This window comes from Muntiacus reevesi, chromosome 5, assembly GCF_963930625.1.
Source record: "Muntiacus reevesi chromosome 5, mMunRee1.1, whole genome shotgun sequence".
Taxonomy (NCBI): Eukaryota; Metazoa; Chordata; class Mammalia; order Artiodactyla; family Cervidae; genus Muntiacus; species Muntiacus reevesi.
In genome coordinates this window covers 73,947,414-73,960,850 of record NC_089253.1, presented here as the reverse complement: position 1 = coordinate 73,960,850, position 13,437 = coordinate 73,947,414, and the positions used below count along the sequence as shown (strand labels likewise).

Here is a 13,437-nt window from a genome sequence, read left to right as displayed (position 1 = left end):
AAAGCAGGCTGCTTTCCTGCCGAGAGGGCTGAAACGGGTCTTTTCCGCCAGTGGGCACTTACTGAATAGGGTCTCCAGTCGAATCAAACACCGGACGAAATTGTCAAAATCGATGATGAGCTCGTCATCTGCAAACCGGGCGGTGATCACTTGGTGGAGCTGGCAGGGCATCTTGAAACCTGAAGTTAAATGAATAAGCAAACTGATGGTGAGCTGTTCGATTGCACCCCTGGGCTCTGTGTATAGGCTGGGGACCTGGCAGGGCAGTTTAGATGACAGTTGTCATTGTTTTGGTCCCCCTGGCTGCTCTGCTGTGAGACTGTTTATTTTGCAAACCCAGTGCCTCTGCCGCTGCTGGATGGATGTGGCAGAAACTCTTCATGCTAACCCAATATTAATTCTCCCTTTTTCCACAGTAGTAGAATTTTTTTTTTTTTAATTTGGCTGCCCTGGGTCTTAGCTGCAGCACACAGGATCTTTGTTGCCATATTTGGGATCTTCAGTTGGAGCATCTGGGCTCTATAGTTGGAGCATGCAGGATCTAGTTCCTTGACCAGGGATTGAACCCAGACCTCCTGCCTTAGGAGTGTGACGTCTTAATCACTGGACCACCAAGGACATCCCCCATAGTAGTAGAATTTTTAGCAGGTCATGGCTGCCTAGAATTCAGGCTACACTTCTCATTTTCCCTTACACTCCTCTGAGGCCTTATGACTAAGCCCTGGCACTAGGATTTGTGTACAGAGTGATGTGTGCCATTAAAGGCAAGGAGACCGGGACTTCCCTGGTAGTCCACTGGTTAAGAATCCACCTTGCAATGTAGGGAACACGCGTTCATGCCTGGTTGGGGAACTAAGATCCCACATGCCTTGGGGCAACTGAGACCACACTCCATGGACTACTGAGTCCACATAACATGACGAAAGATCTCGTATGATGCAAGGTAGATCGCAAGCAGCCAGATAATAAATACTTTATGGGTGTGTGTGTCTGTGTGTGTGCACACTTAGTCACTCAGTCATGTCCAACTCTTTGCAACCCCATGGACTGTAGCCCGCCAGGCTCCTCTGTCCATGGGGATTCTCCAGGCAAGAGTATTGGAGTGGGTTGCCATGCTCTCCTCCAGGGATTGAACCCAGGTCTCCAGCATTGCAGGCGGATTCTTTACTGCCTGAACCACTAGGGAAGCGCATGAATACTGGACTGGGTAGCCTATCTCTTCTCCAGGGGATCTTCCCCACCCATAAATCAAACTGGGGTCTCCTGCCTTGCAGGTGGATTCCTTACCAGCTGAGCTACCAGGGAAGCCCATATATATATGAAGACAAGGAGACCGTCTTTCCCTCCTTCTGTCAGCCTGTTGCTAGTATGTGACTTTGGCAGGCTGTCCTGGTCCTGCAGATACAGGCAGTGCTCTGCAGGCTGGTGACACTATATGACAGAGGGAACCTGGGTCCCTGACAGCAGGACACACCATCTTGGCCTTGGACGACTTGAGCTTGAATTGTTATGTGAGACAACGGTGTATGTTGCTTAAACCACTTAATTGGGGGTCTCTGCTGAAGCATTATCCCATCGAATGAACAACTTCTTGTTGTCATTATCTGTCCCCATACCAGTCTCCCACTCTGCAGGTCTCCCACAGCTCGTGTCCTTTTTTATGGACATCACATTCTGTTAGGGACTCACTCAAGGGTGGAGCTGGACACCCCACTTCTGCTGGACCAGCTCTGCACCTGAACAGGGTGGGGAGTGGGGGTGGTGGGTCTGTTGAGACTGATTTTGCCTGCAACCCGCCAGGGCCCTCAGAGGGAAATGGGATTCAAGAAGCCTTAGAGAGCAGACACATCCCGGACTCCATTTCATTTTACCAATTCATTTTTAAAAGGTGAATGAAAAGGATGTGTTTGTATTGAACCAGCGCCTACTTTATTTCATAGTTTACCAAGCTTTGTATCATATAGTCTAAGTTTTCACATGTTCTACAGATAAAAGAAAGAAAATACAGTGAGGAGGTATTACCTGCTTCTTCTAATGCTTTCCGCATCTCATAGGAGTTCATGGTTCCAGATCGGTCCACATCGATTTCCCGGTAAATTTTCTGGAACATGCAAAACAGAAAATCATGACCTGAAAGGCAGCAAGTTACCTCTGTGCTGTGTACTAAGTGGGGCTTAGCACACTCTACTTTGGCCCTGGAAAATCATCCACGTTTCAGCCTTAAATGGTATTTTGCCTCTTTGTGTGAGCTGGATTATAAATAAGCCCATCAAATCACCTAGCCAACTACATGAGCCCTGATACTATCTTCTGTAATTTTTGCACTTGAGCTGTCAGAAACCCAAACTACAAGGGATTACAGTTATACAAATCTTTTCAGGATGTTTGATGGTGGCTTTTAGATGACCCTGTTTCCAGTCCATAACACAGGAAGTATACCACTTAATTTGCCCTGACCTCTTTGCACTCATTCTCAGCTCCATCACAGGTACAATCCCCTCCCCTTGGAGCTGTTCCTCCACATCCCGACACAGACCCACCACCCCTGCCGCCTGGCCCTCATGAGCTCTCACCTGGTATTTCTGAATCTTCGTCCAGAGAATGTAGAACTCCTTCAGTCCCAGTTTGCCACTCCCATCCGACTGCCTTCAATTAAGGAAAGCTCCCAGAGTCTGGGTCCACCCGGGCTGAGTCACCTCGTCTGTCCTCTCCCCTGGGGAGTCTGGTAACCCCAGTCATCCACAAGGAGCTCTCGTAGAAGGCCCTTTTCCCGATTTTCACACAGGCTAGACCTCCATCTAAGGGCTGGTGGAAGGGCCCAGTAGAGACTTGCAGGCCCCCTGACTCTGCGTGCTGACTGGTCTGGGGGTGGTCTGCTGAAGGCCCCAGGTCCTGCTAGCAATGAGCCATCGGATGATATGCAGAGGCTGCAGGTGGCTTTTAATGGCCTGGCCCTTGTCCATTTGGGGAGAATTATTATTTCTAAGAGGCCTTTTGTGAGGGGAGCTCACAGTAGGTGCCATGAGCCCCCCAGATGAAACTTCAGAGAAGCTTAGACCACCCAGACCACTCCTGCCCAGCACCTCCCAGGAAGCAGGAAGGACACTGGATGGGTGATGAGTAGGCCTCGGGGCTGGGTGGTGGCCTAGGAAGGGGCCAGAGCAAAGAGGAAGGACTGTGCTCTTGTTGGGGGCCCATATGGGGGCGATCTTAGGAATCAGGAAGAAAAATCATGCCTGGGAAATATTCACATCAGAAATACCACAGTTTAGGGACTGTTCCCCTAGAGGTAATAAGTCCAAACTGCTCTGGGCAGGCGATGGTGGGTGTGCTGTTGGGCATTTTCTTCAAGAGCCCAAGAACCACTCAGCCTCTGGTGGGGGTGGTGATGGGGGGCTGGGGGATGTGGCATCTCGCATTCCCTCATTTGAAGTTCCCTGAATTTCCCCAGCAAGGGAGGTCAGTGCTGACGACAGCCCTACACCTCAGCCAGCGGGGACAGCTGGCTGCTGTGAGGGGAAGGAAGCGTGTGTTTGACTCTTCCCGGAGTGGAGTTTCACACTCCCCCAGCCTCTGTCCTTGGGGCCTGTTAAAGGATACATCGAGCATGTCCACCATGATTTTGCAGGTCTCGATGCTGAAGCCGTCAGACTTGATATCTTGGCCTAGAAGACAAAAGAAGTTGAGAGGAGCATCCTGTGGGGCAGTGCAGTTCAACACGACCTTCTAGGGGGACAGGGACCCCCTGTATCGGCACCCCTGACATGGGATCCACTTGGGTGTGCTAAGTTGTCACGTCTGACTCTTTGTGACCCCATGGACTGTAGCCCACCAGGCTCCTCTGTCCATGGGATTTTCCCAGCAAGAATACTGGAGTGGGTTGCCATTTCCGCCTCTAGGGGATCTTCCCCGCCCAGGGAAGGAGCCCAGCATCTCTTGCATCTCCTGCATTGCAGGTGGATTCTTTACCTTTGAGCCACCGGAGGAACCACTTAACGTTATTTTAAATAGCCACATGAGGCTGATGGCCACGATACTGGGACAGTGCAAAGATATGTTACCTTTTTCTGACTTCTCTGTATATTAGCCATGGGGCACTCAGGATTTTAATAAGAGCTTTCTAAAAAAATTTATTTGTTAAAAAAAATTGTTGACTGTGCCACATGGCATGTGGGATCTTAGTTCCCCGACCAGGGGTTGAAACCTTGCCCCCTGCATTGGAAGATGGAGTCTTAACCACAGGACCGCCAAGGAAGGCCAATTGTTTTTTAAATAAATAACAGGATGATGAGGGTCTGGGTCTTTAAGTGCAAAGCCACCTGTGGACAGATCGGAGGCCCCATGTGTTCATGCTAGGCTGGGCTCTGAAGAGGAAGATGTTTACATAACTATCTGTCTGCAGGCATTCAGGGGTCCTCTGTGTCCCCAGCTGGGTGGGAACTGAGGGCTGGATCCTGTATTCTCCTGGATGAGTCACTCGGAAGGTGAGTCCCATGTAGTTGGTGGTCAGTAGGTGGAGTGAGCCTCGTCACAGATGTGAGTCTGTTCCCACAGCCTTCAGGGGAGCCCACCGGTTTTGCCATGAAAGGTTAGGACCTAACCTGTCTCCAAGCTGCCCTTCTGGGCACTGAACCCTGCTCTGTGTGGGCATGAGACGGTGTGGGGGGCCCTTGGGCAGTAAGAGAAATCACTGGTGTTGCTCAGGGGAAGGTACTGAGCTCTGAGGTGCAGGGGGGCCACTGCTGTGCCCCCAACAAAGAGCAGCTGAATCTGAGCTGGCCATACCCCTCCCTTCCGCCTCCCCACATCTGTGCAGAAACAACGAGGCTCAGTGTCCCTGGGCTCATGACGGCCACACAGCTGAAGAGCCGTGACCTCACTTGTGCCTGGCGGCCTTGAGGGTAAACACCATCTTCTCGTCACCCCCAGATCAGAGGAGGGGGGCCTAGGACCGGGACGTGTTTTGGTGAAGCCCTGCCACGGCCCAGCCTTTCTGGCCAATCGACCCCCTAACTGTAGCGTCTCGAATCACAGAGGCTCAAAAGCAGCCTTTTGTTCCAAGGCCACAGATGGTTCCCATGAAGGGTGTGTTGTTCCAATCCTCTGTGATGGAAGACCCTGCTGGCCTAGAACCTTCTTTGGCTTCCAGAGGAGAAATTTCATCTCTTGGGATTGAGCCAGAGTGAAGTCCCTGGGACTTCTGGAGACAATTCCCAGACTGATACTCAGACCAAACAACATACTCACTTGTTTCTGATTTGGTCTGAGAACTGATACTCTACAGACCCTGCTCAGCAGACTGCTGTCTTATCAAAGCAGCATAGTTCTCATGATAACTTGAGGGGCAAATGCCTCTATGTGCGCATGTCTGCGTGTGCACGCGTACACACCTTCTCTCTAACCTCTGCAGTGGTGACCAACACTGGGGAGGTGGACCATCCATCCCTCGTTATTTTTTGCTCACATGTGTGGTAACTCGGATCCGACTCTGTGTGACCCTATGAACTGTGGCCTGCCAGGCTCCTCTGTCTATGGGATTCTCCAGGCAAGAATATTGGAGTGGGTTGCCAGGCATCGAACCGGTGTCTCTTATGTCTCCTGCATAAGCATGTGGGTTCTTTACCACTAGAGCCATCTGGGAAGCCCTAGTTTTTGCCTAAGGAGCAGTGAAACCCGAAAGGGTATGTGAGGACCATGGCTCTCTAGCTCCTTCTCATGCTTCCACCCACTTCTGTCCATTCACTGTGGAAGCCCATCAGCCCAGGCTGAAAGCAGCCATTTCTGCAGCCTTGAAGCCACTTGCCTGGCCCACTGGGTCAACTGAAGTGACATTTCTCCCAATAAGAACTGGCCTGACCAGGCACACTTAAACACACATTTGGGAGATGAGCCTTTTTAATGCCATCCCCTTGAGAGAAAGTTTGAGTGAAAGAGAGATCATGCATTTTTCCATCCTGGCTAATCAGTGAGCTAGTGCCACTCGGTCAGTCGTTCCCCACTGAACACAGCTAGGAGTCCAGCGGTGGGGAGTGCTTTCTGGCTCCCTTCGTCTGGACTGACTCACTTTTTCTTACCAATTAATCATGGTAACAGCCACCATTTACAGAGCCCAGACTTGGTACTATGCAATTCCTACATGTCATCTTGGTCGCTCTGAAGAGCTAAGTAATAATGTGCCCATTTTGTAGATAAAGAAACGAGAGTCAGAGAGGTTACCTAATTTCATTTAGACTGCAGAGCTAGAAGGTCATGGAAACTTGACCTCCAGATTCCAGAAACATTTGCCTTTTTAGGCCAAGCCACATGGCATGTGGGATCTTAGTTCCCTGCCCAGGGATGGGAACCCATGTCCCCTGCATTGGGAGTGAGGAGTCTTAACCAATGGCTCACCAGGGAAGTCCTACTTTTGCCCTTTCTTCTTTTTTTTAAAATCACATTGAGCAGAACCTCCTTCATCCAGTTCTTTGTTGGTGGTGGCAGTATTTGAGCAGGAGTGGGAATGATGGTTCAGCCATCACAATAGCTGAGATGGGAAAGGGAAGGATCCCCGTGTCCCCTCATATTGCAGGAAGACGAGCAGGATGAGGGATTTGCAAGGAGGGGATACTCACGCTTTGCTAGCACTCTTCTCAGGATTGTCTGCAACTCAAAGGCAGAAATCTCTGCATCCTGTGGACACACAACCAGAGTGTCATTACTGGTTTCCTTGGGATGCCTGTAGCATAGAGCAGCAGGTGGGTAATTGGTGTCTGCTCCAGCGGAGCCCTGGGGTCTATGCGTGCGCATTTCTGTTTTTTAAAGATGCTAATGTTTTGTTTTATTTTTAAAGCATTTAATTTTTTGTTTATTCACTTATTTATTTTCTTGGCCTTGCTGTGTGGCAAGAGGGATCTTAGTTCCTCAATCAGGGATCGAACCAGTGCTCCCCTGCCACTGGACCACCAGGGAGGCCCCGCATGTGCATTTCTAACAAGCTCCCAGGAGAAGATGCTGCCGCCCCCAGACGGCACTATAAGTAGCACAGCCACAGCCTGAATTTTAGTTAGTGCTTTAATGTACAACATGAAAACAGGCAGAGTTCATTCACCATTGCCTTGCTGTAGAGAACGTAAAGAATAAATCCTCCACTCTATCCACGTTTGTGGTCTTTAGACTCAGCCTTTACACTCAGTTCTCACACAGCATGCCTTCCTCTGTCTTTAAAACCCAGACCTGGCTTCCTGTGGCATTAGTTGGAACCAGCTGTCTCCAAGAACTGGTCCAGCATGTTCTCTGTGGCCCCTGATGCCAGAGCTCCTCAGGAGTGGTGTGGGTGCCTCTGTTCACGTACACATATTGTAACTGGGGACAAGTCCTATTATTTGAGACCAAGATTGACATTGTGCCTTCGTGGGGAGTGTGTATGTGTGTGTGTCGGTGTGTGTGATTCAATTAGTGAGGAAATAGATCTCTGTGATGCTCCTTCCATTAGAAACCAGGAGGCATGCGGAAGCATGTGGTGCCTGCTTCAGCTCTTTGATGAGGAGGCCTAGGTGAGTCGACGGTGGCCACTGGCAAGAGCTAGAGTCCTCCATATATGGAGAAGAATGAGATTTTTTGAAGTTGTTGGAACAAGAGGCCCATTAACTCTGTAGTAGACAGAAGCCCAAGTATCTGAGAGATTTCTTTTTAAAGAACAGGGAAGTCTGGTACTATGTTGCTTACATCCTTGAGATTAAAGACCCTCCATCTCCCCAAATGTTTTTGTGGGAATCAAGGAGAAGGGGCCGAGTTCCACGCCTCGGTCACAGTGGCAGAGAGCAAACGACACAGCCACAGGAGAGGCCTGGAGTCCTCAGGTAGGAGGATCTCGAGAGCTGACTGGACAGCGGAAGCCCCTGGTGACTGATGTGCAAAGATTCTAGGGAGGCCGTTAGCAAGGAATCTCAGCGGAAACCTCAGTTCCATTTGCAACTCCTCTTTGCTTTTGTTCTGTTTGGTTTTTGTTTCTGCTCCCTGCTTAAATGGAAGTCTCCTTGAGGACAAAGACTGTCTCTTCCTTGGCATCAAAGCAGGGCACATAACAGGGACCTGGGGACCACTCACCTCTCCGGCCAGCTGGGCAAACAGCCTCCTGAATCCATCATCGATGTCGTCCTCGCTGATGTCAATCTGCAAGGCGAGGGAGGCCCAGGAGTGAGGTGAGACAGGGTGACCAGCAGATGTCTGCTCTCCCTTCCAGGGTGGCCTCCCCTCCCTGCTCAGGTACCCTCTCTCCCTCTCTTGGGCCTGAATTCTAAGGTTACTGGGATTGAGACTAAGGACAGGTGAGGAATTAATAAAAGAATTTTTTCTAGTTAAAACCTACGAGACGAAATCTATATACTATGTGAGAGGGAGTTACACTCTCATTTCTCACATAGACATCCTCTCCTACATTCCACTAAAATGGACTTTTATGGCCTAATTAATGAGTGCTCAGAAGCATAAAGACTAGCTGGCAAGTTCTGGAGGGATGCTGACCATGTCGAGAGCACAGACATGAGGCTGCTGGAAATCGTTCTGTGTCTCACTGAGGACAGGTGATGAGCATGGAGCCTCAGCAGCTGCGAGTAACAGAATCATCGAGTCATGGCGGGCATCGGGACGGCTGGAAGAGCACTCCCTCCTCCACCTGGGCCAAGTCTGAAAGGCCTGAGCTGTAGCCCTCAAAGCCCTTAAGACTTATCCCGAATCACAACTCTGGGGACTCTAGGGAACCTGAGAAATCTTGTGCAGCACTTTTATCGATGAGAAAACTGAGGTCCAGAAAGAGGAGTGATAAGACTACCTACTGCTCAGAGCAGCTGGGGGGTCCCATCCTCCATGGCACCCACACCTGTGGGCTACGGCCAGGGCACCTCCCAGGCCCCACGTGGCGGCCAGAGCTGCCAGGGCAGGAGGTACCCTCAGACTCCTAGGCCAGGGCTACACTCCAGTTTCAAGCTGTGCTCCTGAAGTCCCAGGGGCCTCCAAAAGCCCTGGGGTTATTTTCTGCTCCTCTCCTCTTGGGCTGTGTGGGACAGAGGGCATGGAATTCAGTTACGGTACCTCGTCAAGGTTGGCCTCGATTTCATCATCGACAACTCTAGAAACAGAAGGAAGGTGTGTGTTACTGCAGAGGGAGTGGGCAGAAATCACTGCTAAAATGGAACTGGGATATTACACCCAGCATGGGGTGGGCACAGGGGGTTTCTCTGCATCCCAAGTTTTTGTGACAACACATCCCGTAATTTCAGCAGAAATTAAAGCAGAAATGATCTAAAAAAATGTTGTTTTGCTATTGTTGCTTTTATTGTGGCTGAGCCTTTTCTTTTTCTTTCAGGAAAAGTCACATATTGGGATCATTGAATTAGTAAATTTGATTGCTTTTCTACCAGAATACATCAAAAAAAAAAAAATTTGGAGCGTCAGAATGTTTTTGGTCCCTACTTTTGGTCTTCATTGAAGAGCACAGGGTTCCCATGTACTATGGCGGTCGTGCTCGGGCCTGGAGAACAGCTTTTAGGTTCCCTTGGAAACACTCTTTGCCCTCGTAAATCTTCACACCAAGAATCAACATACCCTGCTGTTTACTTGCTCTGCCAAGGGCAGGAGGAGGCACAGCTGGGGAGGCCTGGGGGAGATTTCAAATGAAGCTCAGGCACTGGCTGGTTTATCCCCCACACAGGTCTGTGTGCAGGGCTGGGTCCTTCTGCTCCATGGGGAGGGAAGTTAAGCCCAGGAGGGTCTCCCTCAGGCTGCTGGGATCTCAAACTAGACCACCAAGAGCCCCGTCTACCATGCTGATGCCTCATAGAAGGAAGGATGCGAGGACTTCTTGGTGCTGACAGCTGGAATCAGGATTAATATCCTGGGACAAGGAGGTGGACACCTTTGAGAGGTGGGATGTCCCCTTGGGGGAGGGATACTTACACCCTCGGCCCTGCCAGGCTGGCAGACTGGGAACACAAGGATCCCACCAGCACTGTCCCTACTGGTGGACATTTGGAGACATGGCTGTGAAACTGGGTTCTGCGATTGGCTCTGCCACCACCCCTTTCTAACCCCAAAGATCCTGAGTGGCTATAGTCCTTGCTGAATTGACGACAGCACTAGAGTCCTTCAATAGCTCTCTAGAGACCTAGAGATGGCAGAGTTGGTGGCGGGGAGTGGGGTGGTTGAGGTTTCCCCAGGAGAGGATTGAGGTTGACATAGGACCATGTCATTCCAATGCCGGCAGGTGTTACAGAAAAAGAAACTGACATTCAGAGGAGTGAGGTTGCTCCAGGCAGGCCAGGAGCAAGGAGCCGGGAGGAGGAGGGCTGAAAGACCTACTGGTAGTCGGCTTTCTTCTCGGAAAAGACCCGGATGCAGAAGTCACCGTCCTTGTTGGGCTCGAAGGTGGAGGGCACCACGATATACTCCCCGGGGGGCAGCTTGAAGCGGTTGAGCACCTCCCGCATGTTGATGAAGGTGTCCGACCGCTCCCGCGCCCGGGTTGTCAGGAAGAAGTTTTTGCCGAGGTGGATGTTGGTCTGTCCAGTCAACTGGTGAAGAAAGAGGAGCACGTGGGAGAGGATGGAGGGAAGGGCTCCAAGCACCGCCCTCTCCAATTGTTGAGATAAGAGGATCCCAGCCACAATGCTGGGATAAAGCGCAAACCTTCCAGCCCAAACAGCAGCTCAGAGACACACATAATAGGGGACCCACATTCACCCACTGTCTGCAGACACCCCATCTCTCCGCTTGGACAGAGGTCCTCAGCCTTCCTCCAATGACCCGGGGACATCAGAGTCCACACGGCTGGGATCTTCTCGGTTCTGTGTGGTGTAGACACATTGACACCAGCAGACAGGACCAGGGTGAGGAGGGGGCCCAGCTCCCAAGCCCGGGGTGTCACCTGTCCATAGCACCCACAAAGACCCAGGACGCCACTAGCTGCTCTGCCTCGTGTGTATCGACTTGAATAACTGTGGCCTTTAAAGACACACACCGTGACTGTGCATCTCACCACTCAGTGAAGCCTAACTGTGGGCCTGTTAAGTGCTCTCACGTTTCTCAATGCATCCCAACAATCTGGTGAGGTGGACGGTTGATCAGTTTTACTGATGAAGAAACTCAAGTTGAGGGAGGACAGGTAAACTGTCCAAGGTCACAGCCTGCAAGTGGCAGAACTGGGAACGGGGTCCAGGTCCCTTGCTGTGTTCCCCCATCTTCTTATAATACCACTTGCAGGGCTCATCATTTCTCTTTTGGCCAGTTTTTGTTTGTTTTGGTCGCACCATGAGGCAGGTGGGCTCTTAGTTCCCTGACCAGGGATTGAACTTGTGCCCCCTGCCCTGGCAGTGCAGAGTTCTAACCACTGGACAGCCAGGGAAGTCCCTCTAGCTTGTTTTAGGAGCACTACAGGACCCCGAGAAGATCTCCCACAGTCCCAGGAGCAAGGAACCTGCACCCAGGACTAAACATGTTCGACTCTGCTGGCCTCGGGGAGAAAGTATGTTTCATGGGGACTGTACCGGATGCCTCCTCCTTCGCTTAGACCCTGAGACCTAGGACCTGAACAACCTCACCAGGGCTCAGGGGGTGGGGGTGGGCATTTACTCTGCATAGACACGAGGCCCTGCCCAGGCTTCACGAGACCCCAGAGCCAGAAGTCTAAGCCTTTTCCTGGTTGGTGAACCTGAGCCCCAAGGATGGGGGCTGTCGCGTGCCAGACGTACCTCCTCTGGAACCTGCAAATAAAGGAAAGCATGTGTAATTCTGACTCTGGAAGAGCTCCAGAAAGAAATGTCACCACTGAGATGGTCTCCTTTGTTACACCACTCCTTCTGTAGCCTTGGTAATAATAACTAAGTCATCAAAGTAATTATTTTCCAAGGAACTCAAAGCATCTCACATTTTTAAAAAATTAAAAGAAATTATTAGGACTTGGCAATAATGAGGATGAGCCCTTAGCACCATTCCTAACTTACAGAGCATGAAACTGAGGCCTGGAGCTGGGAGGTGACTGTCCAAGGTTACCCGGTTGCCTGCAGCAAAGCCTACACCCTGCCTCCCCCAGGGAAAACAGGGCTGAGCCGCTGGAAGAAGCATCAGGGTGTGCTCTGGCCTGGAGCCAGCAGGTGATCGGTTCTAGGCTCCTGTTGGCCACATCCATCTGTACTTCCTCAAGTAAGTCACTTCCCTTCTCTGGCCTGCGTCTCCTTATCTCTAAAATGGGAACAAACGACCCCCAGGTCCTTCTCAGCTCTCGCAGCCCATGGCTAGATTTCCTAGCCTGTGAGTGGCGGGGGGAAGGGTGGGCTGTGTGTCACACACAATTCAGTCTGTATTTTTCTGGTGGTTATTCTGTCCCAGCTCTGAAGTCCTCAGCTCCTACTTCAGAGACTGAGGAGCTTGAAATTGTGTGCATTTTTAGCAAAGATGGTGTTTGCCCAACTCCACCTGTTGGTGTGAGAAGGTAGATCACTGCCCTGATGAGTGAAGTGAGCAGAGAGCCTTCTCTCCGACACTGTGCCTGACTCGCACGTGCTGTGCTGGGAGCCCGGCTCTCGGGGTATGGTGGGAACGCTGGTTTGCAATATTTGCTAATTTCTACAGTGCAAATACTGCCCACTCCTTGCCAGGGTCGTTTTTGGGCTGCCAACGTGACTTCACTGAAAGGTGGGGCCAGAAGAGTGAGCCAGCTCCAGCACATCACCAGGGCCCCCCATCACCCCGAGGTGCACCCCAGTTCAGCGGCTCTGAAGTCCTCCTTTCACCCCTATTCTCCCACTGCTCCCCCCAGACTGGGGGAAACTCTTCTCTGTGCTGTAGAAAGGAATGGGCAGAGCACCCAGTGGGGGCAATGACGTGGCTGCTCTCTGACTGTGGCTGAGCTGGGCTTTGGTTTATGTTGCAAACTTCCAGACGAAAGGACATGGGGGCAGTCAGCGTGCCTGTACGGGGGCCGGGCTCCACCAGGGGAGCCCTGATGGAACCCTATGACCAACTAACTGCTCCCCTGCCCAGCGCTCTGCCATGAGAGCAGACGCTCTGTGGACTCGGACCAGAGTGGCACCTGCTGGCTCAGTTCTTGCCCTCACGGTGGTGCCCAGTGTGGTTCCATATGCTCTGTCCTCAGTTCACTTCTGTTCGATTTACTAGAGGTTGGTGACCAACCACAGGGCCAGCCCTGGGGATGTGAGAAGGGCCACAGAGGCTCTTTGATAGCGTGGGACCTCGGGAAGCTGGCTGCAGGGGAAGAGGGCCTCCAGCGACACAGACCAACTGCAGGGACCTCCCTGCATGTCTTCTCCTAAGACTGGCCTGGACCCTGGCTTTGGTTTTCCTTGGCTAAGCTTCTGGTTTGGGGTCCCCTCGCCAGGTCTGCCTCTGGGGTTGGCAGAGGCTGAGAAGAAGAGAGAAGGAAGGGAAGACGGAGCCGCGCCCCCG

At 51.5% G+C, this 13,437-nt stretch overlaps 1 protein-coding gene across 1 annotated transcript in view; it reads right to left on the bottom strand.

The window, feature by feature from the left end:
• CAPN2 (calpain 2) overlaps positions 1-13,437 on the bottom strand; it is a 56,847-nt gene that overhangs the window by 3,118 nt on the left and 40,292 nt on the right. The window contains exons 11-19 of the mRNA XM_065938398.1: positions 11,724-11,735; positions 10,336-10,547; positions 9,070-9,106; positions 8,086-8,151; positions 6,612-6,669; positions 3,601-3,665; positions 2,574-2,642; positions 2,023-2,101; positions 63-179 (exon numbers count right to left, since the gene is read on the bottom strand). Coding sequence (XP_065794470.1) covers positions 63-179; positions 2,023-2,101; positions 2,574-2,642; positions 3,601-3,665; positions 6,612-6,669; positions 8,086-8,151; positions 9,070-9,106; positions 10,336-10,547; positions 11,724-11,735 — 715 coding nt within the window. The remainder of the gene's footprint in view (positions 1-62; positions 180-2,022; positions 2,102-2,573; positions 2,643-3,600; positions 3,666-6,611; positions 6,670-8,085; positions 8,152-9,069; positions 9,107-10,335; positions 10,548-11,723; positions 11,736-13,437) is intronic.